Source organism: Desmodus rotundus, chromosome 4 (assembly GCF_022682495.2).
Source record: "Desmodus rotundus isolate HL8 chromosome 4, HLdesRot8A.1, whole genome shotgun sequence".
Taxonomy (NCBI): domain Eukaryota; kingdom Metazoa; phylum Chordata; class Mammalia; order Chiroptera; family Phyllostomidae; genus Desmodus; species Desmodus rotundus.
In genome coordinates, this window is record NC_071390.1 from 18,490,948 (window position 1) to 18,513,613 (window position 22,666).

Genomic DNA, 22,666 nt, shown 5'->3' on the forward strand with positions numbered 1-22,666 from the left:
GTCCAAGTTCAGGGAAATGTGTAGCATTTATGACAAATGACAGTGTCAGTATCCTTTATATGGAGAAAATACTATCTCAAAACCTGAGTTTGAAAAATTATTTTCAATACTATGTAAGCTGGAGTAGGTGAACAAATGGAAGGTATTATTACCATTATTATTATTATTATCAGAGGTAATTCAGTGGGAATGCCGTTTATTTTTACTGAGCTTTATTATTTTTTCATCAACAGAAGATATATCATAGAACACAAGAGAACTCAAAACTTAGTATTGATGACTTTGAAAGGCGTGATTTGAACCTACTTACATATCCCTGAGAGAATATTAAATAATTTCCTAACTTGGATGATTTCCCTCAATTCCCAGACAAGTGCTTCTTTTGGAAGTAATATGTGAACTACCTAAACTCCTTGACTATGATCTCTCAGTAGGCAGGGCCATGTGGTAAGCCTCTGTGTACTCATTAAAGTATCTGAGAGATTAGCCATTAAAACAGAAGAGCATCCATTACAGAGACCCAACTTGGTTCTGCCTGGTACTAACTGTGCAGCCTTGAGCAAGGTATTTAATATGCCTGCATTGCAATGGCACTATAAATATGTGATAAAAGAGTACTCACATACATAGGGTTGTTCCAGAAGATAATTCATGTAAAGCTTTAGAACAGTATCGGGAATGTAATAATCAATCCCTCAGTAAATGCTGATTATCATTAATAGCACCTAATTCCATTCCTCTGATGCTAAGCAAAAAGTATATGCTCCGTAGTAAAAGGATGATAAACAATTACACTGGGAACTTTTACAAGCTCATCCTTGAGTTGGTAAGAGCACTTTTCTTATAAATGGCTCATGTATATGTTTAAAATTTATTCTCTCAATCTCTCTCTAAGAAGATATAGTAGTAGGTGTTACCATTTTACTTTATGCTAGGTTGAGCTCTAAGGAACTGATGATATTTTACCATTTTTGACTTAAAAAAATGCCAATTTCATATGGTTTAACTTAATAAATGGCCAGACTGAGAGATGGGGATCTTATGCCTTTTCCTGATTATGATCTGATGCTTCCCAGTAAAGTCTCCGAAAACTCTTACTCCACAAATCATGGGCCTGGCATTTAAGCCAGAGTCCACCTTCTAGCCCATGGACAATCCAATGCCACCTGTACTCTAGGGAGCACATTCTCTACCACCAAATCTTCACTCTCAAATATTCACTTAGGTGAGTCTGAGGTTCCTTTCCTTCAGAATACCAACCCACATGTGACGTCTGCAACCCCTTCCCCAAACCAAAACAAACAACAACAGCAACATCATCATCGTCATTAAAATCATCATCTTCAACTATTTGTCCTCACTGGAGTGTTAATATATATGTATATTAAACATATATGTATATATTTGTATTCAACTTTATTCCACAATCTACTCATCTACTTTCTTAAGAAGAGTTATCTACAGTCTCTCTCTGTTACCCCATTGCTTATCATTCCTTCCTTCCTTCCTTCCTTCCTTCCTTCCTTCCTTCCTTCCTTCCTTCATTCACCTATTCGTAAATCTATTGCAATCTACCTTTTAAACTCCTCTCTTTTGAATCTACTCTGACAAGGATCATCAATGACAGTTGATTAGTCCTAGATTGTTTTTCCCTCTATAACTAATTTATATGATTATAGAATTGGTGTTATTGATCACCTCTTCTTTCAGCATGCATGAAAATATTTCTCCTGGGCTTTTTTTTTTTTTTTGGCAACTCCTTAGTCTGTTCCACAATTTCTTCTGCTCTGCCTGTTAGTGTTCACCAGCGTTCCTTAGAAGGCCCTGGCTGCTCCTTGTTATCCCCACCCTCCTGAGGCACTGAGCCCACAGCCATGACTTTAACTACCGCCTAACAACTAAATGAATCTAAATCCAGAGTGTCAGCCCAGACCTCTCTCCTGATTTTCAGATGAATATGTCTGATAACTAATGATCATCTCTGCCTGAATATTTATAGACATCTCAAACTCAAATTATCTAGGTCTGAATTTAGTTCATGCACTAACCTTCTTCTTGAAGCAATTTGCATCTCCCGTATTTTCAATTCTTAACCTTATCCATTTGAACTCAGAGGTCATTCTTGCTCTTTTTTTGCCTTATCTGAGCACCAATCCTACCGTTCCACTCTATACATCATTTCATCCCACCTAAATTACCTGGCCTACTACTACTACCTGAGAGTTAGATTATGCAATGTGCATTAAGTGAATGGGTGGATGAATAAATGGATGAGGAAATGAATAAATTGGGCACAAAACCATGCAGAAAAACTTATCCCAACTCCTTCCACCATAAAGTTGCTCATTAATAGAGCAGGGAGCTGTCCTTACCACAAATGCCTGACTGGCAGAGGCGTGTGCTTCAGGGCCACCAGGGCGCCACCCCAGTCTAGGAACCAGACATTGTACTCCTCATCAAAGACCTGAAACAACAACAACAACAGCAATTATAGCAACACCTGACCTTCGCACAATGCTTCCCAGTTCACAACGTCTTTATAGAAAATGTTCCTTCTTCCAACACCCTATCAGGCCATCTGGCAAGTACTATCTCCCGCTTTAATAGATCAGGAAGTGGGCTTGCAGAGAACAAATGTCTCCCTAGGCTAAGGACACGGCTTTTTCGTGGCTCTTCCCACTAGTACTGTGAACCAGTGTGCTATAAGAAGGGGAGGCAACAAGATGTGTGCTCAACTGGATAATCGAAAGGAAAATACAACTTAAAAAGTTTCCCCATCTTTATTTTAGTAGACTCCTACTTGGCTCTCTCTTCTTCCTCAACTATTCAGATGCTAGCTAATTGACACATGGTCTGGATCTTATAGTTCTGTTTATAATTATCTAGGAAGATAGAAGACTTTCCTTTAGAAATTATGGTATCCATGATAACTGAGTTCTTAGTCTTAGCCACCACCTTCAAGTTTTCCCTGCAAGATGGATGAAGACCTAAGTTTGGTGCTCAGGGATCTTTATACTAACTGCTCATTGAAACATAGTTCTCCCAGGGACCCAAAGTAATTCATTCTTTGATTTATCCATTTGCCTATCCACTATTCATCCATCCACTCACTCATTCAGTGACCCATCCATCTATCTATCAACATAGGCATTTACTAAGCATCTACTATAATGCAAGGCTCTTAGCTAAGAGAACTTCTAACCTAATCCCACATATAACAATGTTTCTAGTACACATGACTTTCAAATCTCCAACCTGAAATAGGAAAGAAACATTTCACCAGCAGAGACCCAGTCCCCTACTTTAAATCTTCTAGAGAAAAGTGGAATTGAAGAATCCCTCTACCTTTCTAGCATTAATGGTGCTTCTGGCAGCCTGGTCGGAGAGGTTGGGATGGCAGGTTCAGTGAGAAGTACCAGAAGGTGTAAGAAGAAATAGGCAGGTTTGATAGGAATGGGGCCTTTTTCACACATGCCTCAGAAACACTACAGAAAAAAAGCAAGTGGATTCTCAGGCCAGGCCTCAGTTCATTTTCTTTCCCATATTTGATTTTAAATGAAAGAAGAATGTCCATACTAATGGTGAGTGTTAATGCACAAAGGACACAAGGGGAATTTGTTTGTATTTTAGATATAAACAAAGACTCTGAACCTGTAATGCTAGCACTTTCTCTCCAGATCTATAGGTGGGCTCTGTGATAAGCCGCATAATGGAGGTTCTTGGCATTGGAGAAGAGAGAGAAGCTGTTATGCTCACACTCTACTCTCAATACTATCATTCTAGCCACTACCATCTCTTGCCCTGTCCAGCACTGGAGTGGAAACCGGAACCCCTAGCTCCTTGCGAAGAGTGACAGCACAAGGACGAAATGTTGCAGTCTCCACATGGTGGGGTGAGCTGTTCCTTGACTTGGAGGGACAATGGCTTGTCTTTTTGGATTTTCTATGCCAGAAGAGTTCGCATCCCAGCTTCTATCCTCATTGGGCCCTTTTAATGATTATCTTATATTTTGAAGGCATGTTTTCATTTTTCTGTCTGTTCCTCATACATCTGGTTATGGTTGCATGAGTAGGAACGTGAATGTATTTTGTGGTGTATGCCTTGAGGTACTTGGTTGTGTCTAGTAAGTCCTCAGTAAATTTTTTTGATAGTGGTGGTGGTGACAGCGGTGGTAATGGGGGTGGTGAGGATGATATTGATGATGGTGATGACAACCTTATCCGACTAGATTTCAGATGGTGACTTCTCCTTCATCATCAAGATATTCCTGATTCTTCCCCAGGTAGAAAACTTCTCACCTTTAAAACTTAGTAAAATGTCAGCTCTTCCTGTGAAGTCTTTCCCAGTTTTCCCAAGTAGAACAACTCCTTTCTTTTCTCTACATGCTAATAATGCTACTAAAATAATAAAATCACCCTAAGCTCTAGTTATTTATGAGCCCATTTCCACTACTTAATTTTGATCTCCTTGAGGAAAGAAATCTGAAGTACTCAACTGCCTTCTTAGTTCTGTACTTGATACCTAGTTGGCATTGTATAAATCTGTGCTGTCCAACAGAGTTGCCACATGAGACTATTCAAATTTAGATTGATTAAAACAAATACAATTTAAAATTCAGTTCCTCCATCACAGTAGTCACATTTCAAGTGCTCAGTAACCACAGGGACAGGAGAGATACAGAACATTTTCATCACTACTGAAAGTTTTATTGGACAGCACTGCTCCAAATGTTGGTACAACTGAATTATTTGTTCATATAGTCGTATATCTATGCAGCTGTTCCATGCTTACTTATGGCGGGACCTACACAATACGTAATCACAGGATTCTACCATTTTGCTGGGTTAGTATTCTACCCCCTTCGTCTTGTAGATAAAGAAACAGATCCAGAAAGATTAAGAGAGCTGCTTGCAAAGATCCCACGGCACGTAAATGATAGAAACCATTTTATCAGTTGTATCCCTAGCAACCAGCATAGCACTCTGCATCCAGTGACTGTTCCGTACATACTGCTAAATAAAAGAATAAAGTAATTGGGGAAATTCCAGTTCCTCCTATTCCCTGCCCAGTGGTCTTTTCGTTTGACCCCACTGGTCATCTAATCTGCCAACCCAATTGACCCCACTGGACAGCTGCTTCCATTTCTTTGCAACCACAAAGTTATAATGTGCCTGAGAATCTATAGGAAGGTGAGATGTTATAAGAAATTGCCCTAAATCCCTCTTCCCTGTCTCTGAATCTCTCAGTTACCTGTCTCCATGTGTTGCCCCCATCGGAAGAGATGAACACACTGATATCAGTATATGAGAGCTCCGGGCCAATGTTGCCTGAAACACAAGCAGAGTATTTGAAATTATCAGGCAGGTTATAGATTATGGGTACTTGGGGTTAGGGGATTGGGGGACAGTGAGTAAAGGTTTCCCAAGTGATATTTAGAGTTGATTTGTATAGTTTATTTTTTGGTGTCATATCAAAAAATGCAGCAAGAAGGTAAACCAATAATCTGAATAATAATAAAAAGTAAATAATCTGACAGAAATGAATCCTTAAATGGTAAAACTCAAAGACCAAATACTGATTAGTTTGGATCTCTTGAACTATTCATTCTGTATACTAATAATCTCTTTAAAATTCATCTTGACAGGTGTTCCCCGAACGTGGCAAAGAGTGGAAGAGTTGACATGCATGGAGAAGCTGGGCCTAGGGACACCTTTCTCCTTACATATATTTTAGTCTAATAAAAACAGGTGTGTGTCCCACACAACTTAAAAAAAAACCCTTTATTTATTGATTCTATAGAGAAAGAGGAAGGGGTGTGTGTGTGTGTGGGAGAGAAAGAGAGAAACATTGACTTGCTTTTCCACTCATTCACACGTCCATTTGTTGACTCTTATATGTGCCCTGAACAGGAATCACACCCACAACCCTGATGCACGAGGACGATGCTCCAACAAACTGAGCTACCTGGCCAGGGCTGTTTCCAACTCTAACTTGTCAAAATGTCTCTTTGAGTGACAGACAGTTGAGTGACCCGATAGTATAAACTATGTAATCTACATTGTGGAGTGCCCAGAAGAAGACAACTGTACTTAGCAGACCATGCCATCAAGCATGGCAGTAAAGAAGTCACCTTGTTTATGCCTAGACTGACCACACTTACTGCCTCTATCCCTCTTTTCTTCTTTCCCCTCCTTTTTCTTACAGTTGCACCTTTTTACCTTAGGGTTATATTTATTGTAAAAGAAAGTGATGAGATTTTCTATATCTGTATTACCCAGTGGATACCTCACCTCCCTTAGAGTCCAGAGCAGTGTCACAAATGTAGCAGTCAGTTGCTCAATAATTAATTGCGGAATGAATGAATGAGTAGACAGATGATTGAATCCTGTTCTGATGATGTGCATTTGGGGAGGCATTGAGAATCAGGAAGATACCCTAAACATGTAAGAATATATCATTTTGACTGGTATTTATTTTTATTTAAAAAACAGCAGGAAGGGCGGGGAGAAAGCAGGAAGGAATGTTGGCTCCCACACATCTGTAGCCTAAATAAGAGCACAATAAAAATGCAATAATGAAAATGTCAATTGATCTCCTGACATTTAATGTTTCAAAATGAGAAATTAAAGCCAGGCTAGAGCTTGTCAAGCCCCCATCAGCATCAGGAGCACACAGCAAGCCTACTTGTTTTGACACTCAGGCTTCCAAAAATAACCCTGGGGCTCAGGGCTCAAAGAGTAGGTACAAGGGAAGTGGGGAGAGGCATGGCAGGCAGCGCTGGGGCTATCTATCTGGGACTAGGAATTCCATTCTCCGGATATAGGTTTTGGAAGATACAAATCAAGATAATAAGTATGGGGCCGAGAATATCAACTCAAGTTGTTGGCTGAGGGTTGCCTGGGACATAGTACTAATTAGGATTCTGAGGCCATAACTGATTTCAACAGAATAGAGTATGGTGATCAATTAGTAATGTCTACCATGGGTGGGTGGGGGAGAGAGGGAGAGAACCTACGGCTCAAGTCTGGCATCCCTGTCATGGGTTCCTAGGGTCTGTGTCATCACCTTCTACCCTCGTTAAAAACTGGTTCTGCCAACATCCTTGGCCTCTCTTTCAAAGGCTGACTAGATTGATTGTGGAGGCTCCATGGTGGTAAGAATCCAAGGCTAACAATGAAGTCTGTTTTTGGAAATATCTTCTATCAACTGGAAGGAGCCCTGAAAGAAATGCTGCTGATCACAGAGACCAAAAAGTCGATTCCTGGATGAAAGGACACAAAGAATATATCCAGGCTGATTTGATCTGTGAACACGTTCAGTCCCTAAATGGCCCAGTGGGAAATCTCTGACAAAGTTACGGTATCAGAGAAGGATGATTTGAACAATGCACCTCACTGGCTAAAGTGGAACTGAAAAGGCTTACCAAGGCCTTGTTGGAAGGTGTAGCTGTTCCCCACTCAAGTGGTATGACAGGAGGGAGGAAGGAGGTGTGAGATGGAGAACTGGGAGTGCTTCTCACCAATAGCTTAACTGGTAAATCATGGAAGTTTGCTACTGTACTTGTTGGCAGCTCTAAACGATGTGCTTTTACCACCATGCCCTGATTCCTCCAGGGCTACACTGTCATGCTCTTTAAAAACTTGTAGGGGAAAAATGTGGAAAGAGGGAGAGAAGAGAGAGAGAGAGAGAGAGAGAGAGAGAGAGAGAGAGAGAGAGAGAGACAGGGAGAGAGAGAGAGAGGGAGGAGAAATTTTGGAGTCCTCTGGAGTTAGAGATGTTCTCTCACCATTGCCTATACTGGGCAATCAAGGGCTCAGAGGAGGAGGGGCAGGGAGGCAAAGTGCCTCCATGGAGGGACAACACTAGGGTTTGAACATTCAGAATTTATAGGGAGCATGGCAGGGAGCCCAGGGTCATTGTGGAGCTGGTACATGCAGGGGCTCAGGGCTAGGTGTCGCTGAGTGGTTACTGCACAGATTAGTCTTGGAGCCGGAGGGAATGTGGATGTGGGCATGACACTCTCCCCCCTTGTCCTCCATCTCTTCATCAGTTAGTTGAGGAGAAGAGTAATAGCCTTTTCTACATGACAGGGTCTTTGTGTAACCAAGACAGGGAAAGTGTTTTGCACTGTGAGGATGTCGGGTCTTGAGTACTAGCTTTGAAACCACAGTGATAAGAATATGAAGAACCCTAGTATGTCTGTACTAAAAGCAATTGTCAAACTCTCCAGACTGGAATTCCATCTGCCTTCTAAGACAGCCTCAGTGAGAATTAGAGATGAATCCAGGGGTACACTTTCATCCACACAGCTTCCCTGAGATCACATCTTCAGTGAGTGATGGGAAGAGGCAGTAAAAGGAGTGGAGGGGACAGAGCCCAGGGTCACTGAGACCCGAAGGCAGGAGAAATGTATGGATGTAGGAAAGGGCCCTGGAGAGACAGGCTCTATGCAGGCCATTGGAGAAACCCTTGGCTAACTTCATAATTATTTGACAGCAAATAATCTCAAAGGGAGAGTTGGCACATAGGATAAGGAGAAACTGGGGTAAGAGGAGTCATGTGCCAGGGATCTAGCGGCGTCTTTTCATCAGGAGCTGGCCAGCTATGTTATATCCCTCCAAAGTCCCAGGGTAGAGCAAAAAGCCATACAAAATTGCAAGAGTTCCAAGGGTGAGAGAAAAATAAATTAGTTAATTCTGATATATTCAGATAAAAAAATAAAAATCAAATCTTTAATGTCTGCATGTTTGTTAATTTATAAAGCCTTAGCATTGGACTAATTCAGAGGCATGGGCTGGTCACAGGTAATAACAACCACCAGTGACTCCACTCTCTATGCTCTTAGCCCTTTGCTGGGTTGCGTAGACACTCTCCATCTCTAATTCTTAATCACCCTCACAAATTAGAAAACACCCCTGTTTTACAGATGAGGAAAGCAAATCTCAGTGGTTACAGAATGAAGCCACATTCATGAAGCTAGTAAGTGTCAGAGCTCAGCCCGTGAAGCAGGACGGCAGGTTAACGAGTGCGTTCATTCGTTCAGTGTGTGCAAAGGGTACTCGTATGGTTTATGGACTCTGCTGAAGGAGATGAGCAAATCACGTTCTGTTGCAAAAACAGCGGTTTTAACTTCTGTGATATTAACGATAACAGGTGACATGTATTGAGGACTCGATATATCCTAGGCACTGTTCTGAACACTTTAAATCCATTGCTTCATTTACTCCTCCAATTCGGTCTCTACTATTATTCCCACTTTGCCAATGAGAACACTGAAGTTCAGTGCAGTGGAGCTACATAGAACGAAGCCTGGCACCATAGTACACACGCACTTAAATAACATGAACTTTTATTATGGATTATGGCTTTTCAGTGTTGCTCCTACTCCAGTCCAGGCCTCCTGTAGACCTTGAGAGAGGCAGAGCACAGGAGCCCGGAGTCGGGAGGTACACCCGCATGCATTACAGCGTGCAGATGTCACAGCCCGAGCCGGCAGAACCACAGCAGAGACTGCCTGCTCTCACCTCTCACTGTTCCCAGCTCTCTGAAGCCAGTGCTGTTAAACAGGGTGAGCCCAACCCGATGGGGCTGAGAGAAGTTGACTGAAATGCCAGAAGGCTACCCTAGAGGTCCATCTGATTAGAGTGGTTGGGTGCTGGCATTTAAAGTTTGCACAGCTGGAGGCTTGGGCAATGAAGCCACGTCTAGGAAAGCAGTCAGTGCAGGAGCAGAGCTTCAGGTGGATGCGAAAGAACAGAATGTGCCTCCCAGAAAGGCGCTGTGAATCTATCTGCTTTCATTAGTGAAAAGCTGCCTGACACCAGAGCTCTAACGTCTAAGACGAGAAGCCTGCCTCGCTTTATGCAATCAATGTATTCCTGAGAAGGCATATGTAAATCAAACGCATGCTAATCAGAGCACCTTCCCCCAGAGATTTTCCTTTTCATTTCCGAGTGGCTTTATCTTCCTTTCTGATTGATGTTTAGTGGACAGTGGTTCCAACAAGCAACCTTAAGTTTTCGGTCCTTTTCCCCAGGCTCTCAGCCAAGTGTTAATCATGTGCAAACAAACCTTTCCATGCACTGGAGACCTCATAATGAAAAAGAGCTCAGGGATGAAAGCCTTTGCGAAGAATCCTCTGTGTAAAGAGAGCACTACCCCAACTTGCATCTGGTGAGCCAGGAAGTCCATAGGTCACATTTTCTTCAAATGAGAATTCCCTATTACAAATAATCTCTCTGAGCAGTCAGCTTACTTGGAGAGGCCTGCTCTGTGACTGAGAGATGGCACACTCACCTAGAAGTTACAAGTGTCTGCAGTTATTTTCTGAGTTATTGGAATGGCCTTGGGGATCCAGGTACCCTGCCTGTGTCCTGGCGAGAGTGCCCATAGCTTTCATCTGATGCACAAATGAATGCAAAGAACTTACAAACACAATCCCGCAGCTCTCAGTGAGCAAGAAGCCCAGGGAACATTCTCCTTACCTGTCGCCACCACAAGTCCCGGGGCCGTCGCCTTGCTCGAGATTCTTCCCGAGGAATACGGATTCTCAGAGGTCTGCAAGTGCAGGTGTAAGGAGCAGAAGGGCTACAAGGGAGAAGGAGGAAATGGCTTTATTCCAGGACACTCCTGACAGACGCCCTGCCCCACCAGATGTTAGGCTTCCGGGAACAGCGAGGATTGGATGTGAGCCACACACTCAGGTTTGGGCAGGAGTCATCTCCACCTGAGATGGCCGACGGGTTCACCACAGCAGCTGCCCTGAGCACCTGGCCCTGTTCCCACCACACTGTCCGCTCTCCCCTCTCTTCCTCACCCCCCTCCCAGCCATCAAGATCCAGGTCATGGCGGGCTTTATGACACCCCCCTGCCTGTCCCTTACCACAGGATGGCACTGACCTTCTCCCACCTCTGATCCGAACCACTACACACTGCTTCTTAGACCCCTGAGGGACCCCACTGGGATGGGTGACAAGGGGAATCTGATTACCCAGCCCTTTACCCACTTTTTCAACCAGATTATCTCTGTTTCTGTTTTATGTATGTGGTTCCCATTTATAATTTCACTTGAATTTTACTTAAAATATTTGAAGTCATTACCTAAAACTCATGCATGTTGGTGTCCGATATTTATTTACTTATTTATTTCTGTCTGTGTGTTCTTTAAAATAATTTATAGGGATGTATAATATAGTTATTTATAGTTATTAATAAATAAAAAATATGAAAATGATGAAATTGGGTAAGTAGAAAATTAGGTCAAAGAAATAAGATGAAGCCATGAGTAAGATTTGGAGGAAAAATTATGTTGTGACCAGCTTTTAGAAATAGGTGGGCATTTGTCTTTGACCTTCTCAGTGCCCTCAAGCAAAAATCATGGAGTTGGATCAACACTACAAAAGGGGAAAGGCCACGTTTGCCCTATTTTCCACTGTAGCTCCAGTTTTTAAAATAATGTCTACAATGTGGTTCAGTAGTTAATAAACCACTTTTAAATAAGTGGCAACAGGCAACTTTTTCTGCTAAGCAGAAACATAACCATTTCTGGAACCTTAGAAAAATTTCTTTTTTAGATGTGTTTCTTAATTTTTATTAAATTTATTGAGGTGACATTGGAAGGTAGGATTGTATAGGTTTCAAGTGTACATTTCTATCATACGTGATCTGTATATCCTACTATGTGCTTACTACCTAAAGTCAAACCATCTTCTGTCACTATACATTAAGTTTCCGTCCACCCCAAATATCCCCCTCCCCCTTCCCTCTGTCAACCACCAGACTACTATCACATAGGTCCTCTTTAAGATGGAGCTGAGGGTTGTGAATGTCACTGTTAATTATCTGTCTTCTGTCCCCACCTAGAGTTGTAGCACCTGAGGGCAGATATAGCATCTTACACATCGTGTCCTCCATTGCTCCTACCCCAATACTCCATGCAGCTGTAACCCTGGGGATGCTGATAGATTAACTACTCCATGTGGACATACCAGCCTGACCTCTCCTGAGCTTCCAAGGCAACTTTTGCTTACCTTGACAGCCATCAAACACCTACCAAACTATATCATATCAGCATCACTTAAGAAGTGTGTTGCCACTACTGAGCTGCCTGGGACCCTGGAACACAGGTACTTTCTCTTGTATGTTTCTTTATCTTACTAAGACTTAGATCACATACTATGTTCTCAGTAAAAGCCTCTGATATTCAACTGAACTTTCCATCCAAGTGGTATGACAGTCTGAGCCCACAGATCCACACCCTGGGAGTTGTGGGAAATGCCTGCCCAGCACCAGCCAAGCTCCTAAGGCCCCCTGATGGAAGAAAGCTCCCGAGTCAGCATCCTCAGATAGCCAGCCTTCCCTGTGGACTTCACATGAGTCTGGGTGACTGACCAGCAGGCATTGCACTGGGCTTCCTCTCAGGTCCACATCTGGAGCTTGCAGTAGGCGCCAATCTCTGCCCTTGTTGTAAGTGATGTATGTCTTCACTTGGTCATCCACCTTCTTGTTTGCCAGGAATATCCCTTTGATACCTGCTACCTAGGAAAAAGGGCAAGAGATGGAGAACCACATTGGGCCAAAATGCCTATAGTCTTGGAGGAGCCCTGAGAGAAGCCCCAGCATTTTCCACAGGATGTTGGGGGTACAAAAAGGAAGAGAAGGAACATGGTGAGACATACCACATGCTATACAGTCTCTGAGAAAATTTTAAGTTCATTTCTGCACCCCCAACTCACATGTCCTATTCCCCTCTTACCCACCTGACTTTCCCATGTTGCATGTCTCTGCACTTCGTTCCCTAGGACCCAATCCTTAATATTAGCATTCCCTCTGAGGTGGACATGGTCAATGGCAACTGTAGGTGTTACCCCCTCCTGCTCAGGAGGGGCTTGTAAACAGGTTGTCAAGGCATCAGGGTATACTCCTTAATGACGGAAGTTGAGGTATCCCAATTGGTAGTGAGGCAAATATACTTTGGGTAGATGACCCAGCTTGGCAACCTGGAATCCATCCCTGGTTGTGTCACTAGCACGTTGTGTGACTACAGAGAACTGCCATATCATCTTTGGTTCTCAGCCAGCAGTCACTTTGAAACAGGCAGAATCAGGCCTGCTCTTGCCATTTTCCCTTGGTTGACTGGCAATGGATACATGAAATAACATGGGCATTCTTGCCAGAGTTCCCGATTACCGGGATTGGCGCACCCGTAATATTTTGAAGGAGGAAAAGCATCACCACAAAACAAGAAGCTAGAGGATTAAAGGACATTTGTGATTTAGAAGGTTCTAGAATAAGTACAAATTCACTTAAACTTTTATTTCTATTATGTCTATGTTCTGGGCAATAAGAACAGCTATTTATATTGACAATATTTGATGTCAAAAAAGAAAAACATTCTCTTAACTTCCCATACAATTCCAGTATGTTCCAAAGCGAAAAGATAACTCGAATAGTTCAAGTATATGTAAACAGAAGGTTTAATGGCAGCTTTTCTGGGTAATAGAGATCTCAAAATTTTAATTACATTTACCCCCCATTCTCTAAGGATCATGGTTAACTGAGATTTATTGCAGTTCGGAGAGAACACCAGCGGGAAAGAATTTCACAGAAGTGAGCTCTTTCATTTTTTTTAATGGCATAATTTAGTTGATGAAATAAGAAGTCTCTTTTTTCTACTTGCTTTTTAATATTTTAGTAATCTGACTGGCCTTGAAAGAGAATGCCAACCCAAATAAAACAAAGAAAAAACTGGGCAAAGAATATCAGAAGGAAAACAGAATTATCTGGGAAGGACACCACCAGGGGAATTTGACAAGTGGCCAACATTGGAATTGATTAGGTTCCCAACTTGAACAGAGGGTGGGTAAGGGAAGAAGCCAAGCTGTGGGGGAACGTGGGAGGGGGGTCGCACAGCTGAAGGAGTTATGCCCTTCCCCAGAGGTATCCTTGCTGCCCTAGCTGCTTAAAGTCAGTGTCATTTCAGGAAGGCTGGCACCTTATATGCTTCTGTAGGAGCCATGAGGCCCTCAGATCACGTGGGTCTTTAAAACCAACAGCAAAGGTGTTTTTCTTAAACCTAATTGCCAGTTATTCCTCACAGATAATGCAGTCCATGTTTCTTTAGAACCTTTCGCCTTTTGGTATTTTCTTAGGACCACCAGATATTGATTCCAAGAACTCTCCCCGCCTAGGCAGATGGCCCACCTCCAACATGTACCTAGGGCCTGGCTGTCCACTTCCTGGAAGAAAAGATAGGGTCAAACTCCAACTCCTGAGTCTGCCCCTGTGGGGGTCCTGTCACCCTGTCCCCTGCCTCCAGTGCGATGCACTGCAGCACGAATTACTAGCCATGCCACCGCCTCTTGTGTTCTTCTGGATAAACATGTTTGGCAAATGGAACGGTCACAACCATCGTTTCCCACTAAGAGCTTTACCACTCAGATGGACATCTTCTGTGTGCCCCACATATCCTGAGAGCAAAATCAGGAGAACGGAGACTGCAAAAGCATAGGAAGGAGGCCTTTGGAGCCCAGGAAACCCACCTGTAGCTCTGAAGGCCTTTCTCCTGCAGCTGCACATAACGCCACAACAATCTCCTTCTTGTCTGAGAGAACCGGAGTGCTTTCCCTTTGTATATGGATTGGTCAAAGCCCTTACCTTATTACTGAATTGCTTTTTGACTCCATATCTTAAATAAATGGACTATACGTTTAGAAGTCACTTTGCTTTTGTGTACCTTAGGCCAACAGCATTCAAACTTTTTGAATGCAAACCCAAGAATGAAATACATTTATGATGCCGCCTAATAGACTCATACCCATATATGCAGGTATATGTGGACATATGTAGGTACATATATATCAAGAAACACAACTTACCCTCACTATATTCAATGTAAGGGAATTAGATAATGAGACACACATTCGAATTCTTCTCCACCCAAGGAGGTAGCTGGCATCTGCCTTAAACATGCTTCCTCCCACTGTTGTTTGAAGTCAGAGGCCTGGCTGCTGCTGTTGGCCCCAGCAGTTCAAGGAGAAAAGCACCAGCTGGCGGTGGCCCCATGGAAGAAGACAGTATGAGGTGTCAGGATTGAATGGCCCACTTTCTGGGAGTCAATTTGAACTATAAAGGGAAACTGACAGTGACCCCTTGGCAAGGCACTGAGTGCAGCTGGCATGGTCATCTGTCACTTACTACCCTGGGCCCTCAGGACAAAAAAAACCAGGGCTCTGCTGAGAAAAGCAATTACCACAGTCTGCTGTGGGCTGTCCCTAGAGTCAAACCTGTGGTGAGAACCCAATGAAGGTCAGTTTGGAAAATATGTCCCTCTGGAGTCTATAAGCAATTGTCCATCTGGCCAAAAAAGGGTCATCTAAGATCATGATAAAACAGAGGGTGGAAGGCAACCATTAGGGACAAGGAAAACAAGGAAGCATCCATAAGATGGTCAAAGAGACCAGAACTCTGAGGATACCTCAGAGAGTTGCATTTTGTCCACCCAACATAATTAGTCATGAGAAATTTCAAATTAAACCCACAATGAGGTAGCTCTGTGCTTCTTTCAGGAGGGCTAAATACATGCACAATCACACACACATGCAAGCATGCACACACACACATGCGTGCACATGCACACACATGCACAGCTGATAATACCGAGTGCTAGTGAAGATATGAAGCAACTGGAATGCTCTTACATCTCTGGCAGCAATGCAAAGTGGTCCTGCCACTTTAGAAACTGCTTGGTGGCTTTTTATAAACATATACTCATATTCAACCTGTCAATCCTACATCTATATGGGTATGGACCCATGAGAAATAAAAACTTATATTTACATGATTATTTATAAAAGTTTTATTCATAATCATGCACAAGAGGAAACAACTTAAGTGCCCTCAGATTGGTGAATGAATAAAAAAACTGATATACCCAAACAATGGAATACTGTTTGGCAATAAAAAGGAATATTTATTGATACTCAACAATATGTATGAATCTCAAGGGCATCAGTGAAAAAAGCCAGACTCCAAAGAATACCTACTGTCTAATTCCATTCATATGACACTACAGAAAAGGCAAAGCTGGAAAGAGAGAGAAATCAGACCAGTGTTTGCCAGTGACTTTAGGTGGGGGGAGAGTTGACTACTAAAAGGCCAAAAGACAGAATATCTGGGGATAATAGAACTGTTTATATTCTCATTGTAGTGGCAGTTACACAACTGTATACCCTTGTCATAATTTACAGAACTGTTTACAAGAAAGGATAAATTTTACTGTATATAAATTATACCTCAATAAAAAAATAATATGGAAAAATACGTAGTAGAAAGAGTCTGGGATTTCTAGACAAAGAAACATGGGTTTGTGTAAGGGTAGTGCCAGCAGTTACTGGCTGTGTGATTTGAGCCATGTTACTAAATTCTCTGCATGTCTGTACCCCCATAGGCACAGTGGGGGGGAATGACACCCACAAGGGATATTGTGAGAGATGAATAAGAAAAAGTATATAAGCTGTTTTGGTGGTGCCATCCAATACCATAGCCACTAGCCACAAGTGGCTGTTGAGCACTTGAAATGTGGCCAGTGGAACCAAGAAATGTATTTATAATTTTATTTAATTTTAACCAGTTTGAACACTGATGACCAGTTTAGTCATTGGTAAACTTTTAAGTGTGTCTGGAGTAACTTTGGGTGTGTGAATCTACACTTTTCCACTGCAAAGTTTATGAAATGTAGATACTAATCAGATTTCTGATGAAAATTTAGCATATGAATAGAGATGTGTGGGAAATGTAAACGACACCCAGGATTTTGTACAGTTAGTATGGAAAAATATAAAGTATGTCAGCAGTTTGTCATAATGAACCTATATTGAGATGATAATATCTTTTGGACATTTTTGCTAAATAAAATATATCATTATAATTTATTCTACCTGTTTCATTTTACATTTTTAATGTGGGTAGTATGAAATTTAGAAGTACATGTGTACATATTTATTCAACTATACCAGCGTAGGGCATTGCCTGGTATGCTGTTATCAAGTTGGATGCTTAATATTCGGGAAAGTATTGAAGAAAATCCATCAGATGGGCAGCTCGGAGCATGTTTCCATAATATAACTGAGGGTGTTGAAAAGAATATTTGTTTCCTGATTTATCAGTGGAGAGCAACTAAAAAGAAATACAGTTTATAGTTAGGGATGTAAAGAGAGCACTCCCCTATATAAAAAGAGTGTCATAGGAATAATGGTGAGCACACATAATTGGACTACATTTGTGGTCAACACCAGCCTTGTTTTGATAGAATGGGCTCTGAACCCTTAAAGAAGAGATTGATTATTATTTGGCCTTCAATAATTAATTTCTCTGCTAATTATGTTATTACATCTATGACAACATTGTGCTTTGAGGGGGGGATTAAAGAGAGAAGCAAGAGACTCTCTGTACAGCAGCAGACTGCTCCAACAGACCAAGAAATGACGATGTATTTGTCTTATTGGGTTTTAGTGAGTTTACTGGGGTTGATCCCCATTGGTCTTCAAGGTCTCTCAGTGGCTATGACCTGAAAGATAAAGTCTCAAATAAGTTCTTGCTTTCTTTGTCCTGTTTCCATTGTCAGGAAGAGGCTTGAGAGGTCATTGTGGAAGATGGAGTGATGCATCAGTGGCTTTAAGTGGCTATGGTCAGTCCAAGCCACCTCACATCTGTGATAGCGAAAGGCATCTCTGACATTTCAGACAAGGGAATACCGGTTATCCTGTTACATTATCATATACAGTTCGACGTTGGTTTGAAATAGGGGGCTACATCGTGCATGGAAATACCATTCACTAGCTATGTAGATATAGGGACAAAACAGAAATACCAGCCCATAGAATAAATGCCCGGGTCTTCAGTCAAGTTCATTACCGGTATCTTTAGAATCTTCATCCTTACTATTCCCCAAGGCCACTCAACATTCTATAAAAATAGACCTCTACTCATCAGACTCTGGTTCTCTTCTCATGTTCGGACTCCACCAGACATGTCTTTCTCTCAAGCTCCAGCATTCATTCTTCAAGCCAAATCATCTATAGGTCTCCCCAAATTTCTCAAGTCAGAATTAACCTTCATTTTTACTGATCCCACATCATGGGGAATCGTAACTTTAATAAAGGTCTGTTATCACTGGTTACCCTAATAGAGTCACTTACATCTTTTTGCATCTCATCAAACAATACACTCCATAAAGGTGTGTTAATTTTGCTGAATTTAATGTGAAAGCTTACTGGTTTTCCCAGATGCATTACTCAAGGGCATTCAGAGCCCAGAAAAATTATAGCCTCTTTGCTAACTGGCCATATGGTACACAATCTCAGCTTCTACGAGAATCGCCAGTGAAGAAGGTTAAAGTCTAATGACCCCTAGAGACCAATTAAATTGAGCTTTGTCTCCAAATCACAGAATGTATCTCCAGGTGTGAAACAGCATTGCCCTCTAAAAACCTTCAATATGTTGTTCATGGTCTAGATAGTGTCAGGGTCCAATTTATTCTGTTGATATTAAATGCCTTCTAGAATCTGAACTCCAAATATTTATCCAGATATCTATCTCATTTTTGTACCTGGCAAGCATCTATTCTATTCCATGACACTGGCTAACTTACAAACTTACAAATCTATACCCTCTGTCCAATCCTTGGCTCATGCCACTCTTGACATATGGAATGCCTTCCACTTCTTCACCTCTTCCTCTTCAGGGAAAAGGATCTGATAATGTATGGTAATCCTGAGAAAAAACTGGGGGTCTGCCTGCAAAGATCACATCTTCTATACCTCAGTGTGATGTTGCTACAGAGACAGGCTTATCCAAATCTTTTTAATTTACTATGTCTGCCTGTTACTGGATGGATGGGTGCAATTCTGGAGTGCCATATTAGCTAGCCCAGTTCCTCCTACACAACTTTTAAAAAAGCAATACAGCTGATGTTTGGTCTCCATTTTTCTCCCCTCTGTCTCTATCTCAATTGGTTCTAATCCTGGGCAGGTAAAAAGGGAATTTTTTTGTTGAGCCTTCAAAGCCCAATGAACTTGATTCAACCTCACTGAAGATAAGAGCCATCATCTCTCCTGTCTTCCTCACAGACTTGAACACCAAGTAGGGGCACAATAAACCATGATAAAATTTAATAGAGAAACAGCTCAGTAGTGCTGGTTTTAGAGAAGTTGCCTTCCTTGGTACATTTTGCTTCTCTATAGATGCAATGGCACCATGCCATTTTTCACCCAAGAAGACCAAAAATGCAAGACTGACTTCAACAAGAAGGACAAAGGTATATTCTTCATTTTGATTCATGTTCCAGTTCAGATCACAGTGTGTCACTATTCTAAATGACCAAGGAGTTTCAGGCTCCCTTAGGAAAGAAACGGCATAGGGGCAATCTCACCCACCATCATCAGTAGGGTCAGAGACCCAGGGAATTCTCGACTGAAAGATCATCTGCAGCAATGTCTACCCTCCTCCTGGGTGTGGCCCCAGGAGCATGGATAATTCTCTTATCCTTACAGCCTCACTTCTGCAAATAGGAGTTTGGTTGGAGTGGCCTCGGTCCCGTGAACATGCATCCAAACCTTCCCACAAGCAGTGACGTATTGTCCAATAACACAAGTATATTCTTCTTCCTGGTATGATTACAGGCATGGAAATGGAAGCTTCCCAAAGCCCGTTATGGGGAGGAGGGACACAAAAAAAACCCCAGATTTTTAAAATACAAAATGTGTATTTATTCTTACATGTTTAAACTCCAGTTATCTTCAAAGTACTCTCCCTTTGATGCAATACACCTATCGAGATGTTTCTCCACTGCTCAAAACAGGTTTTTGAACTTCTCAATTTTGATGCCTTTTAGTACTTCTGCTCTTTTTTGTTTCACCTCTCCCACATTGGCAAAATGTTTCCCTTGATGACTTTTTTTCATCCAGGAAAACGAACAAACAAAAAAAGTTGCTCCAGGCAAGATGTGGTGAATAGGGAGGGTGGGGCACAGGGTCAAAAACTGCTGAACACTCAGCCTGGTATTGGCAGGTAAACCACCCACCATGAAATGGACAAGTGCATCGAATGAGGCTTTTTTTTTCTTTTCTTTAAAAAAATTTATTGTTATTCTATTACTGTTGTCCCATTTTTCCCCCTTTACTCTCCTCCACCCAGACCACCCCTTGCCCCCACAGTCAATCTCCACACGGTTGTCCATGTCCATGAGTCATTCATACATGTTCTTTGACTAGTCCTTTCCCCTTCTTCCCATCCTTATCCCCCTCACCACCCCCTCTGGTTGCTGCCTGTCTGTTCCTTGTTTCCATGCCTCTGGTACTATTTTGCTCATTAGTTTATTTTTATTCACTAGGTTCCTCTTATAGGTGAGATCATATGATATTTGTCTTTCACTGATTGGCTTATTTTACTTAGCATAATATTATCCAGTTCCACCCATGCTGTCACAAAAGGTAGGAGTTCCTTCTTTCTGCTATGTAGTATTCAATTGTGTAAACATACCACAGTTTTTTGATCCACTCCTTTACTGATAGGCACTTAGGCTGTTTCCAGCACTTGGCCATTGTAAATAGTGCTGCTCTGAACATAGGAGTGTATGAGTTCTTTTGAATTGGTGTTTCCAGATTCTTAGGGTATATTCCTAGCAGTGGAATTGCTGGATCAAAAGGCAGTTCCATTTTCAGTTTTTTGAGGAATTACATACTGTTTTCCACAGTGGCTGCACCAGTCTGAATTCCCACCAAGTGAAGGAGTCTTCAAAAAAAAAATTCACCAAAGCTGAACACAGCCTCTCACACCACCACCAGCTGGTATACTGATACAGATGGGTTCCTAGAACACTCACCTAGCTGGGGAAACCTATATCACAAGAGGATTGGCCTCCAGAAGATAATTCTGGTTTTCCTGGGTTCCCCCACATACATTCTTTAAACACCTTTACCAATTTTTACAACTCTAGGAAGATATCTGGGCAATTTTCCAAACAAACCTTATTGTTAAAGGAATTATTTTAGCACTTGCCAACTACTGCTTTAGGAAATCAGGATATTTCTACTGATTTTAGTTATAATGAATGACATTCATTTTTCTCCTTTTTTAAATATAATTCCATTCTCCCTGTCTTTCTGTAACCTTCTTTCTACCCTAATAAAAGAATAGAATCTTATTAGTTTCTATCACTACCAGTAACTGAGCAGCCAATTTAGATACCAGTGTAGAGATGCTGGATCTTTGACAGGTGCTGCTCAGAGGAGAACACTGTAAAGCAGAAGCCTGTGCACTGACCCCTCTGCTCTGAAAGTCACTCCCAACCCTCAAAGAGAAAAACTCATCCAAACCATCTGTGGCTACCACCCGTAACACACAACTTGTCCTCGCATGAACAAATGACTTCAAACAGCACAGTCTAGGTGGGTGTGACCGCCAGGCACTAGTGAATGTTAAATAATGAGACACGCTTTCTTTGCTCAAATCAATGCATCCATCATACTGAGGTACTCAGTCAAGTACCTTCACCATGGCTAAGATCATCAAAGGATGGACATACTTGTCACTAGATGTTTAAAAAAGCACACTTGTCACCAGAGGTATAGGGTCGCTGAGACAATGAGTTTTTAAATCTAGTTCCTATATCGAGTCACTTGGTTTCCTAGATAAACTATTCTTTAAATAGTAATCATAGTATTAAAAAAAACTCTATAAGTGCAAATTCATGAAAGGCATCATATTTAAAAAAAGAAAAACTCATTGTAAGCAAAGGCCATCTCTTCATGTTCAGATACTGGCATTTGATGGCATTTTAGGGAAACCATCATGCCCATTACTGATGATATGTGTATTTTTCCATAAAATTTGTTCATAAACCTTTTTAAAAACATACAGATGATATTTGATCTCCACAAACTTAAGTTATTTTGATTTTACAAATAATTTAAGGCATATAAATAACACTACTTCCCTCACCTAGGGTCTGTAAGAAACATAAAATTGAAAAATGTACATAAAAGATCACAAAGGCCAATTATCTTAATTTCTGATTTGTAATCAGAAATGATCATGCCTACAAGAACATCAACTTTAGATACCATTTGTTGAAAGCTCACTAAGCTGACCATCACACTAGATGCTTCACAAACATTATCTTTTGTTCTCACAATAATCTCATTAGATAGTTTACCTCCATTGTACAGGTAAGAGGAATTGAGGGACAGAGAAGATACCTCCCTTGCCCAAGTGACACAACTGCTAAGTGGCACAGCGGAGATCTGACCCAGGACTTTGTGACTCCCATGCTTGTGTTTATACCATTAAAACTCATGAAAAAGAGAGGCAGATCCAGGTGTGGGACAACCTTGGGTACATACCTCATACAATTCAATAATGATGTTCCCCATTAGACCTCGGCTGCTCTTAATGTTCTCCATGGCCAGGGTGAAGTAGATGCCACGCATGTCTGAGATATAGAGGTTGTAGGTGTCATTCTGGTTCCATTCTTGGACCGCTGCAAACACTTGGTTCTCATCAGTACTGATAATGTGCATGTCCTGCAAGAAGATGGAAGACCTGTAAGGCAGCAGATATCTTTATCTCCTGCCCACTGGGACCCAGAATAATTACTATCACTGATAAA

General features: G+C 41.7%; 1 protein-coding gene across 1 annotated transcript in view; it reads right to left on the reverse strand.

The window, feature by feature from the left end:
* SORCS3 (sortilin related VPS10 domain containing receptor 3) overlaps nucleotides 1–22,666 on the reverse strand; it is a 545,108-nt gene that overhangs the window by 80,908 nt on the left and 441,534 nt on the right. The window contains exons 9-13 of the mRNA XM_024555801.3: nucleotides 22,401–22,580; nucleotides 12,391–12,537; nucleotides 10,485–10,587; nucleotides 5,251–5,327; nucleotides 2,373–2,464 (exon numbers count right to left, since the gene is read on the reverse strand). Coding sequence (XP_024411569.3) covers nucleotides 2,373–2,464; nucleotides 5,251–5,327; nucleotides 10,485–10,587; nucleotides 12,391–12,537; nucleotides 22,401–22,580 — 599 coding nt within the window. The remainder of the gene's footprint in view (nucleotides 1–2,372; nucleotides 2,465–5,250; nucleotides 5,328–10,484; nucleotides 10,588–12,390; nucleotides 12,538–22,400; nucleotides 22,581–22,666) is intronic.